This window comes from Asterias rubens, chromosome 10, assembly GCF_902459465.1.
Source record: "Asterias rubens chromosome 10, eAstRub1.3, whole genome shotgun sequence".
NCBI classification, from domain to species: Eukaryota; Metazoa; Echinodermata; class Asteroidea; order Forcipulatida; family Asteriidae; genus Asterias; species Asterias rubens.
In genome coordinates, this window is record NC_047071.1 from 402,070 (window position 1) to 424,654 (window position 22,585).

Sequence of the window (22,585 nt, forward strand, 5' to 3'; positions counted from 1 at the left end):
AAGAAACTTTCTTCATGAGCCCAGTAAAAATAGTTGCAATTTTCATTCAAGTAAGTCTCTAATAATTGGTACAAAGTTGTAGTTCTGGTCCACCCACAGGTAAATGGGTACCTGTGAGGGCAGAGATGGTTCTTATGGTTGGTTTAGTGTAGTAGCCCATATATTGCGTACAGGCTGTATACTCCCCAGGGAGCTGAGATGGTTTAAGGAATGATTTAAGGCCCAGTGACCAGGGGTAAAGCGCTTTGACACACCCCTCTAGCGTGAAAAGCGCTTTATAAAAACGGTCTATTGTTATTATTATTATTATTACTACAAAAAATCATTGTTCACAGGATAAACAAATTATTAGGTTCAAGATGTTTGGTGTTAATTAGCGGCTTTCAACATATCATCGCAGCAGGAGGTAACATTTCTGGTAAACATGTTCATAACTTTTATACAAGTGGTGAATAGAATTAATAATAATAATTATAATAATAATATATATTTATACCTCGCTTAATAATATGTTTCTAAGCGCATGATGCTGTTGTCCTTGAAGACTAGAGTGAACCAGGGCAACAGCACCAAATACGAAAAAAACAAATTATGAACAAATTAAGCAAAATAAAAGCAGAAGTAAACATGAGAAGTTATTTAAATAAAAAAGTTATCTTTAATGTTACTGAAACAAACAAACAACCAAACAAAACAAACACTTTATTTTATCAGGGAAGCCTCCTAAGTAAGTTTTATTTAAAAAAAGCTTTCTTCATGGGCCCTGTATAAAAAGTATTAGAAAAAGGTACAAGCCAATGTGATTGAAAATATATTATCTTTTGAATGAATTTTCAGCAAAAATCACTTGTTGTCATTTTCATTAAAGTAGGTATTTAATACTTGGTATAAAGTTGGCACTGGTACAAGTTGAAACTTCGTTCACAGTATACTCAAAATAGATTCAAGATGGTTGGTGTTAACAACTGACTTTCAACATGACATCGCAGCAGGAGGTAACATTTCTGGTAAACATGGTCAAAATTTGCATATACAAGTGTTTTTGAAAATTGATATTTGACAAAGATAAAAGGTTAGTGAAAGTAGTGAAAGGTTTCCTTCGCAGCTGGAGGTAAAATACCGAAACATACACATATCACATTACCGTTTACAATGTAAACATCTAAAAAAAGTTTATTCCATTTTGCAGAGTGGGGTATCCACTCTTACTTATTACATTTTGATAATTGATTACTGATATTTATCTGTAAGAATTAAGAAATGAAATTTTTAAAATGTAAAATTTTCACTAGAAATTTAATCATTTTGGTGTAAAAAGCTCATGTGATGTTGAAAATTAAAATATGTCACCCATAATTTTGAATGTGTAACCCTGGCTTCGAATGATTGCACCATGTAAGGGAGTGTTTTAAGAGAGACAAAATACCTCTAAACACAGAGAAAGGACTAACTATCAACAGGATCTTGAAGCAGAATCATCGACTTCTTTAAGAAAAAAAAGAAACACACTCATTTACTGACAATGAAGCTGGTAAGTTATTCCTACTTAAAGACAGTGGACATAAAGACCATATCGGTCATAATACTTGAAATAATTATTAGCATAAAACCTTACTTGGTAACGAGTTATGGGAGAGGTTGATAGTATAGACATTGCTCCCTCTGAAGTAACATGTTACCTCCTACTTGAAATAATTATTAGCATAAAACCTTACTTGGTAACGAGTTATGGGAGAGGTTGATAGTATAGACATTGCTCCCTCTGAAGTAACATAGTTTTCGAGAAGGAAGTAATTTTTCGAGGTCTTAAAAATCAAGCATCTGAAAGCACACAACTTCGTGTGACAAGGGTGTTTTTCTTTCACTGATATATCGCAACTTTGACGACCAATTGAGCTCAAATTTTCACAGGTTGTTATTTTATGCAAATGTTGAGACACACTAAGTGAGAAGACTGGTCTTTGACAATTACCAATAGTGTCCAGTCTTTATATTCTTTTCCTGTTGAAAATCAATGTAATTGGAGCCCACTGTTAGTTTCAATCCTATAATTGTAGGTATACACCATAACATGTGAAAGTTTCATTTTAAAACGTGGTAGCATTTTTGAGATATTGCCAAAAATCTAGAGCGATTATGTCCACGCAGGAAAAAAGTCTGCAATTGGAATACACAATCTGAGAAACATTACTGTCAGTAATGCTTCTCAGATTAAATTTTTTGGGGGGACAAAAAAAGTGCTATATTTGTCCCTAACCATGGTATGTTAAGGTGAAAAGTCTCTAGCGCACTATACTACCATAAATGGCTGTACTTACCAAGTGTGTGTTTATTGCCATTGATTTTCAGAGTCATTACCAATCGTAAACAGCCCTTTAATGCCAGCCCATTTAATGTATGCACACAGTTTTTGCTACTTTTGGCTACAAACCTGGGGTCGATAATTTTCTCACAAAGCAATAAAATCCATCGTAAGACACATTGTCAGTTCTGCCATAGTGATTTGTATTGTGACATCCCACTTTTCTCAGCAATTACCATTGATTTGCAGTTACGATCAATCTAAGCCCTTTGCAAAACCGGCCCCTGAACTAATCTGTGTGGAATTTTACCTAAATCATCACTTTGTAATCTTAGACAGCCGTTCTTAAGACAAAAACTCATAACTCTGACAAGAACTTAACTCTGAACAAAACATGTGAAAGCCAAGTAGGATTTGAAACTTTGCATGGTGGAAATACGATATAGAAAGGTTTGCGGTAACACCATGTAATGACTATCTCTAATGAGTTAGGGTGGTTTTTTTCCTCCAGAAGACGATCAGAGCATACTGATTGAAACGTCGAGTTGAAACCAACGGTTCTTTTCAGAACCACCCCAACTCGTTAGAGATAGTCATTACATGGTGTTACCGCAAACATTTCTATATGTGAAAGCCAGTGCTACATTTTTCAGTTATTTGCCAGCAGGACCAGTTAGCTTGTCTTTGCACATGTCCACAAGCACTTTCACTCCATAAATTAAGGTTTTTCTTTCAAAATGGTCATTGGGTTTAGATTTGCAGCGACATATCTCTCGACATTTATAAAATTTTCTGGGTGCAAAAGAAAGTCTGAAATCTGATTGGAAGAACATCTTGCCTGCAACACATGCACTGCCAAGTTGCTATCCAGCTTGCGCAGTAAACATGCGACTGCAAATTTATCAGATTGTGAAACAAATGTGACTGTAAAACAACTATATTATAAAACCGATCACTGTTTTTGTAATTTCAATCCTCATTTTCCACGTTTATAAGTAAATTAAACTTGTGGAAATTAAATATTTGTTCCACATTCCATCACACATTTGGCCTAAAACGGAAGTGTTTTTACTTGACTGCAACTGTTTGCATTTGCATTTAGGGAGAGGGCAACTAAAGTTGAACTGTTTGATTAAGATGATCATTTATAAGTTTAAAAGTGAATAAATATAACAAATGATCTCCTTGATAAAATGATTTAAAAAAAAAAAAAATTAAATTACCTACAAACACTAGGTGTTCGGTGTAGACATCTCAAAAATTAGGGTGTTTTCATTTTATTTTATTTTTTTCCCCAGTTAAAGAAGCAAGCATCTTTATTCATTTTGTCATTGGTATGGTACGACATTCTTGCTAAGACCATATCAAGCACGGAGCAACCCTTATTGAAAGAGCAGGCATCGGCCGCTGAGCAAGCATCAGCACCACAACAAGTCTGTTCTCCTTGCTTCCAGATGGTGGCTTGTACCAATGGTGTTCCTGGGGTACCTGGAATTCATGGCAATATGGGACCAAAAGGAGAGAGTGGAGTAGGCCTACCTGGTCCCCCAGGACCTCCCGGACCTCCAGGACCACCAGGACCACCAGGAGAACCTGGGCATCATGGAGAACAAGGAGAACAAGGACTGAAGGGGGAGCCTGGGGAGTTTGGGCCACATGGGGAGAAAGGTGAACCTGGAAGGCAAGGATATCCAGGGAAGCTTGGACCTAAAGGAGAGACGGTAAACGGCGACAGAGGACTGCCAGGTGAACCTGGTCCACCTGGCAATGCAGGAAGCAAAGGAGACCGTGGATCTCTTGGACCTTCTGGACCAGCTGGAAGAACAGGAAGCACTGGACCAAGAGGATTAAGAGGATCATATGGACCAAGCGGGATAAAAGGATCTAAAGGACAATCTGGGGCTCAAGGACCACAAGGGCTGAGGGGAGAAAAAGGAGGCGAAGCAACACACAGATCCTCAAGCTGGGGAACTTTTGTGGGGTAACAGGATCCAAAGGATAATCTTGGCACAATGACCATCACAGGCAGGGAAATCCAGTTTGTGTTGTTGATTTATGTTTGTCCCAAGTGTGGGAAAAATATATTGATTTCAATTCAATGTAAACATACTCAGTCACTGAAAAGGATGTATACTTTCCAAGTTTTTAATTCCTAATGGAGCTTTCAGGTAATGCCGCAATTAAATTTATCTGGCTCTATTTTCAGCCATGCAAAGCCAGAAGAGTAGGCCAAATAGGCGCAACTGGTGTTTTCTGCAAAAGGCTGCAGCAAATTTGAATGCTGTCTGAGTGAATTTTTTAATTAGATGGTAACCTGTTTTTAATCGCATGACCTGAAAGGAGATTTGCTCACACATTAAGTGGAGTTGAACAACTGTTTTCAGGGGCTTTCAATTTTGTGGGGAAATGAGTTCAGCAAGGAGTCAGCAAGGCCATTCAGTATTGTCAATGTTACACAATCGCTGGATGCTTTTACTTGCTGCAATCCGAATAAGGGGCCATTCAGAATTGTCAATGTTACACAATCGCTGGATGCTTTTACTTGCTGCAATCCGAATAAGGGGCCATTCAGAATTGTCAATGTTACACAATTTTCTTTTGATCCCCGCACCCTGCCCCCTTTTAAAAAAAATATTGAATGGCTTTTATAATATAATCTAGACTAAAGAACAAACTAATGCCTCAAAAGAACCAAAATGTTTAGATAAAAGAACTCCAATATCAGTAGCTTCCAACAACGTTTCCTGGCTTAAACAAACAATTTTTACTTTCAGGAATGGAATTGACGATCTTCGCAAGCTGAGTATTTTGTCTTCTTTTCATTCAATATGTTTGGCCAATGATGCTGGGTTTCCCCAGTTGGAGTTTTCCTCTGAATTTTGATGATTTTCAGCTATTTACTCACCCACAATTTAAAAATGATTCAATAATGCAACCCCCTCCTTATCAACCAACTCAAACTAGAGATAGATATCAATAAACTAAGATGACCCCTTTTTATAATAAACTTTGGCTGAATACCGAGCTGGTGAACGGTGGAACCAAAAGTTTCAAAAAGAACTCACCACAGAAGTGTTAGTTTTGGGAGAAAAGTAAAAGTAGTAATAACAATAAAAAGTAGGGCATTCAACAATTATTACTTATCAATGCTCTTTACATTAGTGACCTGGTCATTGGGCCAATGGTCATGTTCAGACAGCAGACAAAAGTTAGACCCAAACCGTTTTAACTTTTCAAGCAGCCTGGGGAAGTCGTCAAAATAAATATACTTTGCATTCTGACATCTCAAAGTTAAACCTAATTCAGCTTTTCTTTGGTTTTTAGAGGTCACACAATCATTGCTGTGGCGCTCCAAAGGCTTTTTCAGAACAATATCAACCTTCAAAGGTATACATTTATATAACCCTTGGTGGAGAGAAGCATTTATAGTTTTGTTGCTTTGTAATGCCCCATGTCCTTCCGTGTGTGGGTGGGTGTATGGTGGGGTGTGTGTTGGTATGGCATACCCTCTGAGGACATTTTTCAATAGGGACAATAGGTCCTCATATAACCCTTGATGAAGAGAAAAATTTATTTGTTGTTTCAATTTTCAGTTATTTCCTTTGACCCACCCACATTGACTTTTCTGAATGGCCCGGTAGTGGTTAAAGACATTAGACACCTTTGCTAATTGTCAAAGACCAGTACACCCTTGTCACACGAAGTTGTGTGCTTTCAGATGCTTGGTTTCGAGACCTCAGCTGAGGTCTCGAAACCAAATCAAATATTTTAGTGAGAAATTACTTCTTTCTGAAAAACTACATTACTTCAGAGGGAGCTGTTTCTCACAATGTTTTATACTCTCACTATCAACAGCTCTCCATTGCCCATTACCAAGTAAGTTGTTATGCTAATAATTATTTTGAGCAATTACCAATCGTGTCCAGTGCCTTTAAAGAAAACACTCTTAGAGAAATGCACAGAAGTTACTCACAATGTAAACACTTTGCCCCATTCCGGATTGAGTGTCTTGTATAATGTGTGCGTCTGCAATCTGCTGTTGACCAACTCCAGAACACAAAAAGGGTCACTTTTACCTGAAGGAAAAGAAATACAAAACGTTTCACAAGCTGTGGAATTGTTACTTTTTTATAATGGCATATTAAAATTTTTTAAAGGCATTTTTTATAACCCCATGCTTAGTTTTTTTTAAGGCAATGCAATCCACGCTCAGAGTACCCTCAATACATGCATAACATAACCAACCTGTGAACATTTGGGCTCAATTGGTCGTTGAAAATGCAATAAAATAATAAAGAAAAAAACAATCCATGTTGAAAAGAATTCTGTGCTTTCAGACGCATGAGAAAGGCTTCTTTCTTGCCTAAAGCCTTTCTAAGACTGACATTTTTGGGGGTAAAAAATTAACTACAGTACTTGATAGGGTGTTGTTTCATAAAGAAGAATGTTTTATAATATCAACAGCTATTCAGTGGTCCTAAAGGCAGTGGACACTATTGGTAATTGTCAAAGACTAGCCTTCACAGTTGGTGTATCTCAACATAAGCATAAAATAACAAACCTGTCAAAATTTGAGCTCAATCGGTCATCGAACTTGTGAGATAATAATTAAAAAACACCCTTGTCATACGAACTTGTGTGCGTTTAGATGGTTGATTTCGAGACCTCAAGTTCTAAATCTGAGGTCTCGAAATCAAATTCGTGGAAAATTACGTCTTTCTCTAAAACTATGGCACTTCAGAGGGAGCCGTTTCTCACAATGTTTTATACCATCAACCTCTCCCCATTACTCGTCACCAAGTAAGGTTTTATGCCAATAATTATTTTGAGTAATTACCAATAGTTTCCACTGCCTTTAAAGGATTCGGGTACCTTTTCAAAATGTCCACAGATTTACATTAAACTTACAGGGTTTGAAGATAATGATAGTTGAAAGCTTCCCTTCAAATATTACTAACTGAGGTTGTGTATTTTTTGAGAAATGAGTAAAACAAGTCACAAAATAATTTTTGTCTCAGGAAGACGGAAAATATTTTAGCATGTAAAATCCCATTAACCAGTTATGATATTATTACCATAGCAAAACTGGTTAATCAATTTTTCATTTTAAAACTGAGACGAAAATTATTTGTTTTACTCGTTTCTCAAAAACTACAGCACCTCAGTAAGTAAAATTTCAAGGTACGCTTTCTACTATCATAATCTTCAAACTGTGTAAGTTTAATGTAAATCTATGGACACCTGGTTTTGTGTTAGGAAAAGGTACATAGACCCTTTAACCAAGGAAATTTGTATGGTAATTCTTTTTTGGAGTATTTACCAAAGATATACCCTCCCTTTAAAAAAATTCCTAAATGCACTGATCACTATCTCATGGGTAAGTCATTGCGTCACCCCTTTTATATCTGCTGAATGCCCAAAGATATTTCTATTCCCGGCTCAAAAACTAGCAAATAGTTGTGTGAATTTTTTTTTAGCGAAAATCACAAAGTCTATCATTCAGAAGCATTTCCAAAGAAAGAAACTGTATTTTCTGAGAAGAGCGTTAGTCTTTGAAGAACATCTGTAAAAGCCTAGATAAACTATTAAACTTTTCTTGCACAAAATGATAAATGCAGCTTCATCACTAGAGGGCAGTATTTATTTGGATACTCACCTCCCAAATCAGCCGATGCCAATCCTTGTGCTTTTATAACTAGAGAAGAAGAAAAACAACAATTTAAAAAACCTAGACAATGCAATCAACACAATGTCAACCCCCAGGCCATAGTTTTCGTGATGAAAACAAAACAGTAATGAATAATCTTCAATCCCATGGAATAATTTCTAAAGTCAAAATAAAAACCAAGAAGAACGAAAAAGAAAGAGTGTTTTGGGTCTAATTTCATATAAATGTAGATTGATGCCGGATATTTGCTGCGACTTTGAATGTTTCTACTTAGTAAATAATGCAAAAAATAGTTAATGGCCTGACGTTTCGACCCTAGCAGAGTCTTTCTCGAAGGTTAAAGAGAAGAAGCCTTTAGCCTTCGAGAAGACTCTGCTAGGGTCGAAACGTCAGGCCATTAACTATTTTTTGCATTTATACTCTCGGTCCATTTGGTTGGTAAGTTGTTTGCAACAGCTAATTCTATTTTCTGACTTATTTCAAAGTCTATTTTCTATTATTGAAAAGTCCGTACACAAGATGTGCATAGTCCAAACACGTATGCACCTTTTGCATTGTTTATCATCAACTATGGCAGTTGATGACACACGGTGTCATCCATCTATTGTATAGACATAGACAATTTTGTTTTGATTCTCGTTGTCAATGTTTCCAGATGAAAGGGTATTATTCATTAAAACCCTTTGATGAGGTATCCTTCTTGAACAGCCATGCTTAGCAATTCAATGCAAAAACCACCTGCTTACAGGAAAACACTGCCTTATCCGATCACCCAGGATCATCATTAACCTGTTTACTTGCTGAAGCAGCCCAGAGTGTCTTACACATTTTGGGATGCACCCCACTAAATATCATCTTCATTCAGCTGCCGTCAAGTTCCGTCTTGTGGAACATGCTGGAATTAATTCTTTGGAATCCCGTTCTTTCCAGGTAGCTGCAGGGAAAGTGTGGAACGGTCTACCACATTCCATCAGAGCCATCCGGACAATAGACACTTTCAACAACCCTGAAGACCCATCCTGTTTCAAATTTATTTTTAGTATCTCTACATAGATATTGGTTTTTTCTTAATTTTTCTTGATCTTTGCACTGCTGGAGAACACCCGAGGGGAACTTTTTTATTAAAGCAAGCGCCATGAGCACTTTTGTGGTAAGTGGCGCTATACAAGACGTCATTATTATTATTATTACATAGGGAGATAACAGAGCGTCGGCCGCAATAATATTTTGAAGGCTCCAAAAATATTCTATTTTAGACAGATTCTAGACAAAGGTCAAAAAAGGGATACAGTGTAAAAAATAATGCCCAATTGTGACCTGTGGGTTGTTGACTTCCAACTTGATGTAATTTGGATGACAGGAAAAATATTCAAAAACCACAACTTCAACCGCCAAAACTAAAATTGAATCTAAAAACACAAACCTTTGACTTGGAGCCATCCTACATCCTTCAGATCCTTAAAACTGTTGATGATTCCCTGTAGAGAAAGAGGCAAAGAAAACCTTTGTGTTGGGTGATTCTTTCTAAAGTGCCCAGCGGTCGACTTCACCAATCTCTTCTTAACTACAGATTAATTTTAGAACTGAGGACGAGTTCAGTTCCGTATCCAAAGACGTAGGATGCATTGGACCCATCCTAAGTAAAGACGGGTTACTCGTCTTAACTCGAGATAGGATTAATACAAACGTTTCTTGAAATCGGCTGCTTGGAATTGGGGTTAAGGGTCAGGAAGGCAAAGGTCAAGACTGTGATCTGTGAACAATATCATGATTATTTTTGCCACGCAGAATGTGTTTAAGCAATTTTTAATGCTTAAAAACAGCTCTACAAAATTTTGCCCAAGCAACAAAAACATTTGGGTGTGGGTTTGAATCCCCTTCGTAACACTTCACCCAGGAGTACCATACAGTTACCATTATTGTCACTGGTACCCTAGTCATTTCTAAGCCAAGAAATTTGCTAAGCAGAATTTCTCGGCTAAAACCGCTTTATGAAATTGGGCCCTGAACGAGGTGACCGTCACGCTGACTTACATATTGGGCCCTGAACGAGGTGACCGTCACGCTGACTTACATATTGGGCCCTGAACTAGGTGACCGTCACGCTGACTTACATATTGGACCCTGAACGAGGTGACCGTCACGCTGACTTACATATTGGGCCCTGAACGAGGTGACCGTCACGCTGACTTACATATTGGGCCCTGAACGAGGTGACCGTCACGCTGACTTACATATTGTCGAAGGAGCATGCGGACTGTATTGGGGTCATTCTTGTAGTTGGCCAGGTCAGTGATGCCTTCTGCTCCAGCCGTTCCGGTAATGGTTAGAAGAAGAAAGAGAGTTCCAGCCCCATCCTCCAACTCTACATCACAGTGGTGAGTTTCTTCCCTCTTCAATGCAGATAGATCAATCTGAGACCTGGTGAGGAGGAAAAGGCGAGAAATACAGGGGTTTTGATAACACTTGTTTCCCTAAAAATACCATTTGGTTTTCACTCTTAAAATGAATGGAAAAGAACTGGACTTGATAAGAAGTACAGCAGGTTTTGATTGTAAACAGCATTTTGAGAATCATTTAATTTTGAAGTAATGAGATTGTTGAAAATATACCAGTTTTCATCCCTAATTATAAAGGATTATTCTTCCTGCGTGGCATAATTGCTCCAGATTCTTCAGCGGTGTGTGGATAAAACCAAACTTAACATTCTTTAACCCCAATGCAAATTTAACATCTATTATATATCTTTGCGTTTCCTGCTGCCAAAAACAAAGAATTCGAACTGCCTCTAGCTACCTGGCAATCTCGGTAGACTAGTTGGTAAGACACTGCTCAAGAATTGCAAGGGGTTGTGGGTTCAAATACCACACGAGTATTATCCCTTTTTCCAAGACTCTGGAAAGTGCTGAGTATACAGTGCTAACACACATAGTGTAAAAACCAAAATTAATAGCATAAATTTGTTGTGCTTAGCTACTTTTTGTGCTTAAAGGCAGTGGACACTATTGGTAATTACTCAAAATAATTTTTAGCATAAAAACCTTTCTTGGTAACGAGGGGGGAGGTTGATAGTATAAACATTGTGAGAAACGGCTCCCGCTGAAGTAATGCAGTGTTCGAGAAAGAAGTAATTTTCCACGAATTTGGTTTAGAAACCTTAGATTTAGAATTTGAGGTCTTGAAATCAAGTATCTGAAAGCACACAACTTCGTGGGACAAGGTTTTTTCTTTTCTTTTTTCGTTATTATCTCGCAACTTTGACGACCAATTGAGCTCAAATTTTCACAGGTTTGACATTTTGTGCATATGTTGATATACACCAAGTGAGAAGACTGGTCTTTGACAATTACCAAAAGTGTCCAGTGTCTTTAAGCAACTCTGTGAAATCGGGCCCTGTAAGACGCCATTTTGTAAAGAGATGCTTTACCAAAAGCCAAGATCATCTCAGTCTTACCTTCCCATGATGTCATCTCGTGAACCTACGTCTTTATCCCACACAGAGATCTCTAAGACATTGCTCTGATCTTCAAACAATCTTAGGTCAAACTGCTCCATCCATTTTGGATTTAACGTCCCCTTCTCCGTCTGTAGCAGGAAATGTTGAGATTTTACATTAATCCAACAAGTCATGTACAACTATATTTTAAAGGATGTGTTAAACTGAGCTTTTGGTTTCAAAAGGTTTGTGGAAGGAAGTTTTTGTTTCAAAAGATGTGTAAAAATAGAGTTTTGGTTTAAACAAATATGTACACATTTAGATTCTTTTTGTTTCAAAATGTGTAAAAAAAAGAGTTTTGTTTCAAAAAAATGTGTTTCAAAAAGAGTTTTTGTCTCAAAAGATGTGTCATAACTGAGAAAAGAGGTGTCATAATTGAGTTTTTGTTTCATAAGATGAGTAAACATTGAGATTTTTGTGATTTTTTTTTTCAAAACAATTTGCAAACATTAGTTTTTTGTTCAGCTTGAAATGCCCTTAAATTATCTTTGATGTAAGAAATATACTAAAGACAAATCTAAGTGTACACCGAACTTGGAAACTGTTGTGTTTGGTTTTAATTGTGTAAATACTTGCAACAAAAGCTCCCCAGTGGGAGAGACTGCCAAAATTTATTCTCCATTGAGTTATTTTGACCACTGGGGATGATGGTGGTCTTGCATTTTAAATTGTATTTTTATTCCAAAACAGCATAGATTTGTTTTCTTTTGATTAAAGTGCTAGTAGGGGGCAAATTACCAGGGAGCACTTTACTCAGCATACATTTGTGCAAAAGAATTTTGCTGGCCTCTTAATTGTCTCACGATGACGGCCATCACAGTAAAATAAATATCTAATACAGCATTCTATAGATATTTGAGTCCTACACTCATCAACTGTTCTTTGCACAACCCCAAAGAATTTGTTGAGCCAGTATCAAGTAAGCTTGCAGATAAATATTCCTTGAAAAGATTCAGGCCTTGAGTTTCGTTCTTGAAGGGGAACAGCAATTTGTCTCTGCTAAGGGGCACTTTACAAATTAAATTTGCATAGGAACTTTGCAAAGGAGTAAGGGGACTGCAGAACAAGCACAGGTGACAGGGCACCACGGCAAATTCTGTGGGGCTGTCTTTTTTTCTCTCCTTTTTGAGGCCCTGAAGATTCACTTAAAAAATAATAATAATAAATAAACCCCACATCTAAATGATGGTGATTAACACAAAAGAACTAAATTGGATTACCTATACATAAAATAAGTACACTGTGTGTGGTATTTAAATCACTTGGTATTAAATCTTTGTTTTTAAAGTCAATGACTTTGGGTGAAAAAAAATCATTAATGAATGAATGATACTCTTTGCTTCCTGAGGAGATTACCTTGCTTTTGTACTTCTCATTATTGATCTTGAATTTGACGTAAGGGTCACTTAGCCCATTATCATCCATGGGAATCAGGTTCTTGCCCTCCAGTAACGTGATCGTGATGATGCTGTTCCAAAGTTGAGATTTGACTTTCCGCGTCCCTGAGATATTCTCGCTTTTCCGTCGCTTCGATAACGTGGTCGCCTGCAGAGGGGGATAAAAAAACAGGAGGCAAACTAAGTTCTCATCTACAATTACTTCCAATTAGGCACAAAAAGGCTTGGGGTATGTGTGTGTGAACGGGATTTGTGCCAGCAGCTCATGCTATGGAGTTACATCAAAGAAACATTTGTCAGAGGGGAATGGAAAGGAATATACTTTGCTGTTAAACACAGTTTAACCCGTAAACACCATTAAGTGATAGCACTGTATAGTCCATACTTTGCTGTTCAACACAGTTTAACCCGTAAACACCATTGAGTGTTAGCACTGTATAGTCCATACTTTCCCAAGCTCTGTGAAAAGAAAATCATGGGCATATTACTCGGGTTGGACTCGAACCCACTACTTTTGCATTCTAGAGCAGTGTTATACCAACTAGACTTTAAAATATATATAAATATATATAATAATAAAAAAGTGTGTATAAGTGCCTTTAGTTCTGTACCTTTAACACTGAAACATATTGCTTGACAGAAATGTGCTACCAGCTAAAGAAGTGAGTCCTTTAGTTACTGTACCATGTACAATTTGTTTAGCAAATGAGTTCATTAAACAAAGCTGCTTAACAGCATTGTAAAACTGGCCCAGTTTTATGAGTTCATTAAACAAAGCTGCTTAACAGCATTGTAAAACTGGCCCAGTTTTATGAGTTCATTAAACAAAGCTGCATTGTAAAACTGGCCCAGTTTTATAACGTTGGCACTTTAAAACCAGCTTTCCCAAAGAGAGACTCAGCTCCGTTTGGAAAAACGTTTAGGGCGACATTTTCAATGTGAATTCCATGCAGCGTGACTTTCTTCCTTTCTCGTGACATGTTTTAATAAAAATATTATTGAAGTGGAGAACTTTTGATTAAAAATGTGTCTGCCAGTGACACATAGACTATCTGATGACTAAACAAACTGAATGGTTTGTCTCTGAGGTTATTTGATGCAAAGAGGGAATGTCAAACTAGAGAAGGAGTTTTGTAATCCATAAAGAAAAAATGTAGACTGCAATTAGACAGTTTTAAAGAGAGGGTATATCTTTGGCAATGAACATACAAACTGATCATCTTTTGATAATCTATTGCATTTTGAGAAACAATTCCCTTCAAACAAATGTGGATTTTGAGAGATTCAAAAACATTTCAATCTGAGAAATGTTTGGCATATTATGTTTCTCAGATTGTGTATTCAAATGGACTGATAAAAACACTACCATCTTTTGAATTGAAATTTTCACAGGCTAGTTTTATTATGTTTTATGTACATTTACGGAGGAGTTAAGAAAAATGTTGTTGGGGTAGAATATTTACAGAATACATTTATTTCATGGTTGAGAGGCATTTGTACATGTAGTAACATAGTTCTAAAAAGACCTTGAGATGCGTAACATACATGACAGGGAATCCAAATATAGACTAGCTCAATGCATTTTCCATCAGGCTAATGGTGAATTGGAGCCAATTTTATGTTAAAGGTAATTACTCAAAATAATTTTTAGCATTAAAAAATTACTTGGTAACGAGTAATGGGGAGAGGTTGATAGTAAACAAAAAAAACATTGTTCAAAACGTAGTTTTCAAGAACGCAGTAATTTTCACGAATTTGATTTCGAGACCTCAGATTTAGAACTTAAGGTCTCGAAATCAAGCATCAGAAAGCACACAACTTCGTGTGACAAGGGTGTTTTTTCTTTCATTATTATCTCGCAACTTCGACGACCGATTGAGCTCAAATTTTCACAGGTTTCTTATTTTGTGCATATGTTAAGACACACCAAGTGAGAAGACCAGTCTTTGGCAATTACCAAAGGTGTCCAGTGCCTTTAATATCTTGGGTGAGTCAGGAGAAAATATGGCAACATTTCCAGCACAATTTCGTGCACAACAACCCAAAGTCAGCTGGCACGTGTGTTGTGAATAATTTATCAGATACAGTTCTTGAATATCGCTTCAATTCAGGAATGAATATTTCTCAGGGGGAAAAAGTAGTTCTAACGGTCTATTCAGAAATCTACCAGTCTAAAATGGTTTTTTTTAATTTTTCCTAAGCAATCCTGTAGAATACCTGTAAGTTACCTTGGCTCATAGTGGAATGACATCACACTGAAAAAAAAATATTCTAATTGTATGGGTCACAAGGCCTAAACCAAGGCCTAAACATAGGCCTAAGTCGAGGCATAAACAAAGGCCTAAACAGAAGCCTAACCTGAGGTCTTACCCAAGGCCTAAACTTGGGCAACGAAGGCAATGACCTTGAGGGACTCTCGTTGGAATCAGTAATCTAAGATGATGGTATAATCCTCTTTTCAAAACAACCAGATTCGTCTAAAAATTTACAGAGAAACCCTTTTTCTTTGTTGGTCTTCAATTTTTGAATGTCAGTTTGTATTACCACGTGATTCATTTCAACCTAGTGTATTCCATTAACATCAATCTGTACATACACAACAAGGAGGCTAGGTAATGTAACATATATCTCCTTGGGCAATTAGTGTTTCAGACAGAGTGCATACCGAGCTGTAAGTGACATGAAATGTCATGCAACTTGAAAAGCGCAGTGTTTGATGGGCGACAAACACTGCTTAGCAACAGCCAGGTTGCGTGAAGTTAAGGAGTAATTCAAAATAGCTAATGTTGAAATAGTATTTCAACTTTTTATTATTGAAAAAAATAAAAATAATCTGAAATTGTTTCGACCCAACCACATGACCACTCCAAAATTAATATCCTCTTTACCGAAGAACAAAGTAATACCTTCAATGAATCAGATGTTTTGGATCAAAGGTTTCCAACATCAGAACTTTTCAATGGCTTGTCCAGGTTAAACAAACAACTTTTACTTTGTAGTTTAATCAAGAATGAAATTTTAAGTCTTAGCCAGCTGGGTATTTTGTCTTCTTTTTCATTTGTCAATATCCTTGCCAGATGGGGCTAAGGTTTTCTTCACTTATAATAGTTTTCTTCACATCTGAACACTAAATTTCTTTTGGAAAACGTTCCTTGCACATATCCTTTCTTAGATTGAAATGTTTTTGAATCCCTCTCTCTTAATAATAGTGCCTTCTTACATGTATATAGTGCACATGTCCTTCACTCAGTAACGCTTAAGGTGCTTTAACATACAGTATTTACCTGCACATTTCTTAGAAGGAAATCATTCCTCAATATGTTTATACATTATCAACAGCTGCAGTGCTTCTTACCAAATCAGTTTTTTATGTCCATTTGTTTTTGGATTACGCTACCATCTCTTCAAGCACAAAGGGAACACATCATTCAGTGTAAGAATACAAACATTTCACCAAAATAACAGAGAAATAAACTAAAAACATCTAGAGTGGCACAGACTTTCCATATGCACCACTGTTTACAATATGTAACCCCCGTACTTGAACTCCATCCAAGGCTCCAAGACTTTGTTTCAGACTCCAATAAAGGATTCCCGGTAAACTAAGGCGCCAGGAGTCGTTATTCATGCCTATTGTCGGGACCAGAGGGGGGGGGGGGGAGGATCTTCATCAATAAAATAAGAGAAGAATTGTGCCTTCAGGATAAGAGAGACTAGATACGAAGAATAAAAACAGATCAATATACAGAGCCATGGTACAAGAAGTCCATTGATATCTACTGACATTTGAGGACGAGCAATATTAGATTAGAAACCTAACCTTGTCCAACCAGCCTTTGTGTACTCTTAGACGCACAATGAACATACACGTAAATTATACTGAGTGCGTCGACATTACGTTGTGTTTTCATTGAAGGTAGAAATAATGAGAAAACACGGTAAGTGGCATGGACATCCTGATGTCCTTTACATTATTAGTTTATCAGACAATTTTGTTGTGATTAACGTCCGATTTCAAAATAGATTTTACGTAAAAATCTGATGTCAGAGTTCTTTTGAAGAGTGTGTTTGCTTAGTGATAAAAGAGACATTTACAAAAAAAATACTCATCAAATATATATGCAATCTTGATAATACACTTATCCAGCATCGGATTTGTTTCTCTTAATACATGTATTTCCTTTCCTGAACCAAACCGTCTTGTATCTGAGTGTCATGAGTGTCATGAGTGTGCTGTGAAAATACACACCTATCTCAGAAGTGTTGATCAAACTTCCACTTCATCTAATGTAAGACCTGTGTAAAGATGCAGCTACTTATTTGTCTCAATATATGTGTGGATGGATACATGTGGTTCTGACACTGCATGTGTTCTGCTTGTCCAAATAACTACTATTTTAAGGATCATCTAGGAAGCATTCAAACCCATTAGACCCTCAGGGCAAAGTCTCAAACATTCAGGCCAAAGTCTCAAGCTCTCAGGGCAAAGTCTCAAACTTTAAGGCCAAAGTCTCAAGACTTTCAGGCCTAAATCTCAGACTTTCTCAAACTTTCAGGCCTAAAATCTCAGACTTTCTCAAACTTTAAGGCCAAAGTCTCAAGACTTTCAGGCCTAAATCTCAGACTTCCTCAAGCTTTCAGGCCAAAGTATCTGACTTTCAGATCAGAATTTCAGACTTCTAGGCCACAGTCTCAGATGTTCAGGCCGAAGACTGAGACCTTCAAAACAAAGTCTTGCACCTTTAGGTCAAAGTCTAGGACCTTAAAGCCAAAGTCTCGAACATTCAGGCCAAAGTCTATACCTTCCAGCCAAGTTAGTACTAAACCTTCAGGCTAAAGTCTTAGACCTTGAGGCCTGACCTAAAGCCTTCAGTCCAACCCTTAGGACCTTCAAGCCAAAATCTCAAACCTTCAGGCCTCTGTCTTGTCTCTTTAACCTTCTTGTCTAACAGCGCAGTCTCAGAGCTTCATATAGCTTGTCTCAGTCTTAAATTCTTTATATCTCACTTTCAAATTTACAAGGGTTCAATGTTTGTCTGCCATAAACCCAAGATCAAAAAACATCAGTTTAAAAATATCTGATCAGCTTACAGGCCAACTTGACACCTTCCAACGAATTCCCGCTAAATTTGATATAAGATGGTCTCGATAACAAGTGAAGTACACGTCGGTATTCCTCCAGCCATCCCACTCCAATAGTCATAATCCCAAGAGTTGATATCAAGGGAAGATATCAAGTTTGTTTTAAGAGGCATTACTGCGATTCCTCTAGCCTGCAAATTGAACTAAACTGGTGACTATCAGCTTACATATTTGATGACACCCAGAGAACACTTGACAAAGCTTGCAAAAACAAACCCATCAGTGAGAAACACCACTTCTTTCAGGAGGAATCTGCTTAACTTTTCTTGAGTATGTGCATCGAAAGAATAACTAAAATATTACGCACACGCATGTCAGACTTTATTTGTCGGACTTTGGTTGTCCAATGGGTTGTGATTGGTCATACGCAATAGGGCGGAGCTCAATGATCGGTCTATTGCCCCCTGCCCCATGGTCATTGGTGCTTGGTCCTTAGTGCCCTTGAAATTCCCCAAATGAAATTAACAAGTTCCTCATAGGGTGATAGGGTGCCCTTTACAAAGGAGAAAATGCCTTGGCGCCCTTGCCCTTTCAAAAACGAAGCACACAGACACTGAATAATCTCACCAGCCTCAACAAGAAGCACACAGACACTGAATAATCTCACCGGCCTAAACACCATGTAAAATGTACCATTGTAACCATCTGTGACTAGAATTTGGTTCAATTTGGGCTATCAGACAAAAATAATGAAATATTTGAATTTCTGATGAAGAGATTCTATACAAGTTCTTGTGGCTAAATGGGAAAAGAATTATTGCACGCAGGTCACAAGTCATGGTTTAGCGCTTATGGGCATTGAGCCACCGCCATTAATTGCTTCTCTTCACCTTGGTGTGAGACAGACCACCTGTGAGGGCCAAGATCAGTGATGTACTGCAGCTAATTGTGCATACAATTAGTGGGCGACTTAGGTTGTAAGCTTCCCTGAAGAGTTCAGAAGAAGAACAAACTTTTTTAATAAAGCCCTATGAAGCATGCACACTAGTGGTTTAAATTATTACATAAACACACTAGATCCATAATGCAGGACCAATTTCACCCACCGGCAGATTATTTCCAATTCTTTTCTTCTAATCGTTGTCTCAATTAATGGGAGCTAGTTTTTATTCTGCTATTGTTGTAGCCTACATGTATATAGACTTATATCTTCTTCTTTAGTGTTTTTGAGTGTAATTTTTTTATTGTAAATTCAAGAGAGTAGAGAGCTCGAGGTGCACTTTAATTTTCCAATGTTTTTTTTTTTTACTTTATACATTGGCTGAATAAATAATTCTACTCCTATCAATTCTATGATCATAAATAATCATAAAGATGGTAACAAAATTGTTCATTAGAAACCATTTTGAAAACATCTCAACTGTATGCAGTGCTGGCAACCAAATGGATGCACAGGTTGCTCACCATTCACAACCCAACAACATCTACACTCACACGTACATTGTACCCATTGTTACACTCTGGCTGATGAGAAGCAAATGTAAAACAAGACTCCTCAAGGAGACATCAAACCCAAACTCCGAAGACATCGACACCCAAACTTGACATCAATGCTCTAGACTGCTCGCTCAAAATTACAAAACCATGACTTTACTGTTCAGAAGGCTGAAGTAAGTTTCTGGCTAATTAAACCAAATCTTGATGTACCCCCACACCCTTTCTCGTTCGCCTCCTCAACCAATTACATTCCAGATTAGCTCAAAAATGTCAATCCATAGCCATGGAAACCAATTTTGACCAGGCTTTGCCCCATTGAGCAAATATCACCAATCCCATCTAACTCAAACCCAAATGTCCTTTCAAATTGTACAATTGGCCAACTGTCATCGAACTTTAATACATGCGCAGGTTCACTGATTCACAGGCCCTTTACCCTCGGCCCTCGGTTGACTAATATGTAACTTTTCCTTAGGGCTGACTAGTTCAGTGGAAGCACTGGAGCAGCACTTGAGTTGAATACCAGAGAAACTTGATCCCTTATGCATACCGTAGTCCACTCAGTGGGTTTCCAGGATGCATGCTGTTAGCATCACAGAAGTAAAATTTGAACATCTTTTCACACTGTGCATTAAAAGCAGTGGACACTATTGGTGATTGTCAAAGACCAGTCTGCTCACTTGGTGTATCTCAACATATACATCAAATAACAAACCTGTGAAAATTTGAGCTCAATCGGTCATCGAAGTTGTGAGAAAAAACACCCTTGTCACACGAAATGTGTGCGATTATAGATGGTTGATTTTGAGACCAAAAATTCTAAATCTGAGGTATTGAAATCAAATTCGTGGAAAACTACTTCTTTCTCGAAAACTACGTCACTTCAGAGGGAGCCATTTCTCACAATGTACCAAGTAAGATTTTATGCTAATAATTTTTTTGATACAACAATTCAAGGCAAGTGATGTGTGCTCATCCGTGTGAGATTATAGTTCAAGTATTTCAGTTTATCTTTCAATCAGCAAAATGATATAAGGCATTTAAAAAAATCGCAAATTGTATATCCTGTCGGCCAAAGTTTTCTAAACTGATTTATGGTGGAAGTTTTTTGTTGGTTTTTTTTTTTTTTTTTTTTTTTTTGGGGGGGGGGGCCGATTTATGAATTGGAGTGGTTGGGTTTCAAAAAAATAAAAGCAAAAGTGAGATTTGTGGCTTTGAAATACAATGCCAACAAGCTGATCAGTTTTAGAGTTTCTCGTTATTGCCATTCAATATCTTTAACATCCGTCAGATCGGATGGAGCAATGTTTCAACAGCCACACATAACGAGAGTGATAGTAAGGGAAGACGCGCTGATCTCTGGAAATAAACACATAACGAGATTGATAGTAAGGGAAGACGCGCTGATCTCTGGAAATAAACACATAACGAGAGTGATAGTAAGGGAAGACGCGCTGATAGTAAGGGAAGACGCACTGATCTCTGGAAATAAACACATAACGAGAGTGATAGTAAGGGAAGACCCGCTGATCTCTGGAAATAAACATTGATAGTAAGGGAAGACGCGCTGATAGTAAGGGAAGACGCGCTGATCTCTGGAAATAAACACATAACGAGAGTGATAGTAAGGGAAGACGCGCTGATCTCTGGAAATAAACACACAACGAGAGTGATAGTAAGGGAAGACGCGCTGATCTCTGGAAATAAACACATAACGAGATTGATAGTAAGGGAAGACGCGCTGATCTCTGGAAATAAACACATAACGAGAGTGATAGTAAGGGAAGACGCGCTGATCTCTGGAAATAAACACATAACGAGAGTGATAGTAAGGGAAGACGGGCTGATCTCTGGAAATAAACACATAACGAGAGTGATAGTAAGGGAAGACGCGCTGATCTCTGGAAATAAACACATAACGAGAGTGATAGTAAGGGAAGACGCGCTGATCTCTGGAAATAAACACATAACGAGAGTGATAGTAAGGGAAGACGCGCTGATCTCTGGAAATAAACATTGATAGTAAGGGAAGACGCGCTGATAGTAAGGGAAGACGCGCTGATCTCTGGAAATAAACACATAACGAGAGTGATAGTAAGGGAAGACGCGCTGATCTCTGGAAATAAACACATAACGAGATTGATAGTAAGGGAAGACGCGCTGATCTCTGTAAATAAACACATAACGAGATTGATAGTAAGGGAAGACGCGCTGATCTCTGGAAATAAACACATAACGAGAGTGATAGTAAGGGAAGACGCGCTGATCTCTGGAAATAAACACATAACGAGAGTGATAGTAAGGGAAGACGCGCTGATCTCTGGAAATAAACACATAACGAGAGTGATAGTAAGGGAAGACGGGCTGATCTCTGGAAATAAACACATAACGAGAGTGATAGTAAGGGAAGACGCGCTGATCTCTGGAAATAAACACATAACGAGAGTGATAGTAAGGGAAGACGCGCTGATCTCTGGAAATAAACACATAACGAGAGTGATAGTAAGGGAAGACGCGCTGATCTCTGGAAATAAACACATAACGAGAGTGATAGTAAGGGAAGACGCGCTGATCTCTGGAAATAAACACATAACGAGAGTGATAGTAAGGGAAGACCCGCTGATCTCTGGAAATAAACACATAACGAGAGTGATAGTAAGGGAAGACGCGCTGATAGTAAGGGAAGACGCGCTGATCTCTGGAAATAAACACATAACGAGAGTGATAGTAAGGGAAGACGCGCTGATCTCTGGAAATAAACACTAATGTAGGACGAAGACTCAAGACTATATTCTGGTTGGATTGTAAAGCGTCATGGATCTAAGTGGACTACACGCAAGTTCATAAATAAACAATCCTGGCAGAATCAACAGTGTAAAACATTTCTTGTGTGTCTGCTGCATGCATAAAGGTCTATTAGTCCAATGCATTTCTAGATTTATTATCAAAGATACAATATATTTGGAGTCAAATTAAAATGTCACTTCAAGAGAGCAGATACGTACATAATGCATAACAAACATCTGGTTTTTAATCAAACAAACAATAATCTGTGGAGCTTATTATAATTTAGTTACTATGTATTTTATAGGAAATAAAAATACAGAATCACAGTTATATGCAGGCCTTGCATTCCGTTCTTG

General features: G+C 37.7%; 2 protein-coding genes across 6 annotated transcripts in view; one reads left to right on the forward strand and one right to left on the reverse strand.

Moving 5' to 3' along the window:
- LOC117295330 (multiple C2 and transmembrane domain-containing protein 1-like) overlaps positions 1-22,585 on the reverse strand; it is an 89,575-nt gene that overhangs the window by 15,102 nt on the left and 51,888 nt on the right. For all 5 annotated transcript variants that reach the window (XM_033777909.1, XM_033777908.1, XM_033777907.1 and 2 more), the window contains 6 exons: positions 12,823-13,011; positions 11,425-11,555; positions 10,205-10,391; positions 9,394-9,448; positions 7,959-7,997; positions 6,276-6,378 (listed from right to left, as the gene is read on the reverse strand). In XM_033777909.1, the coding sequence (XP_033633800.1) occupies positions 6,276-6,378; positions 7,959-7,997; positions 9,394-9,448; positions 10,205-10,391; positions 11,425-11,555; positions 12,823-13,011 (704 nt within the window). The remainder of the gene's footprint in view (positions 1-6,275; positions 6,379-7,958; positions 7,998-9,393; positions 9,449-10,204; positions 10,392-11,424; positions 11,556-12,822; positions 13,012-22,585) is intronic.
- LOC117295331 (collagen alpha-1(XIII) chain-like) lies at positions 1,450-6,039 on the forward strand. The gene is made up of 2 exons (XM_033777914.1): positions 1,450-1,531; positions 3,601-6,039. Exons 1-2 carry the CDS (start codon positions 1,523-1,525, stop codon positions 4,285-4,287), a joined length of 696 nt encoding a protein of 231 aa, XP_033633805.1. The 5' UTR covers positions 1,450-1,522; the 3' UTR covers positions 4,288-6,039.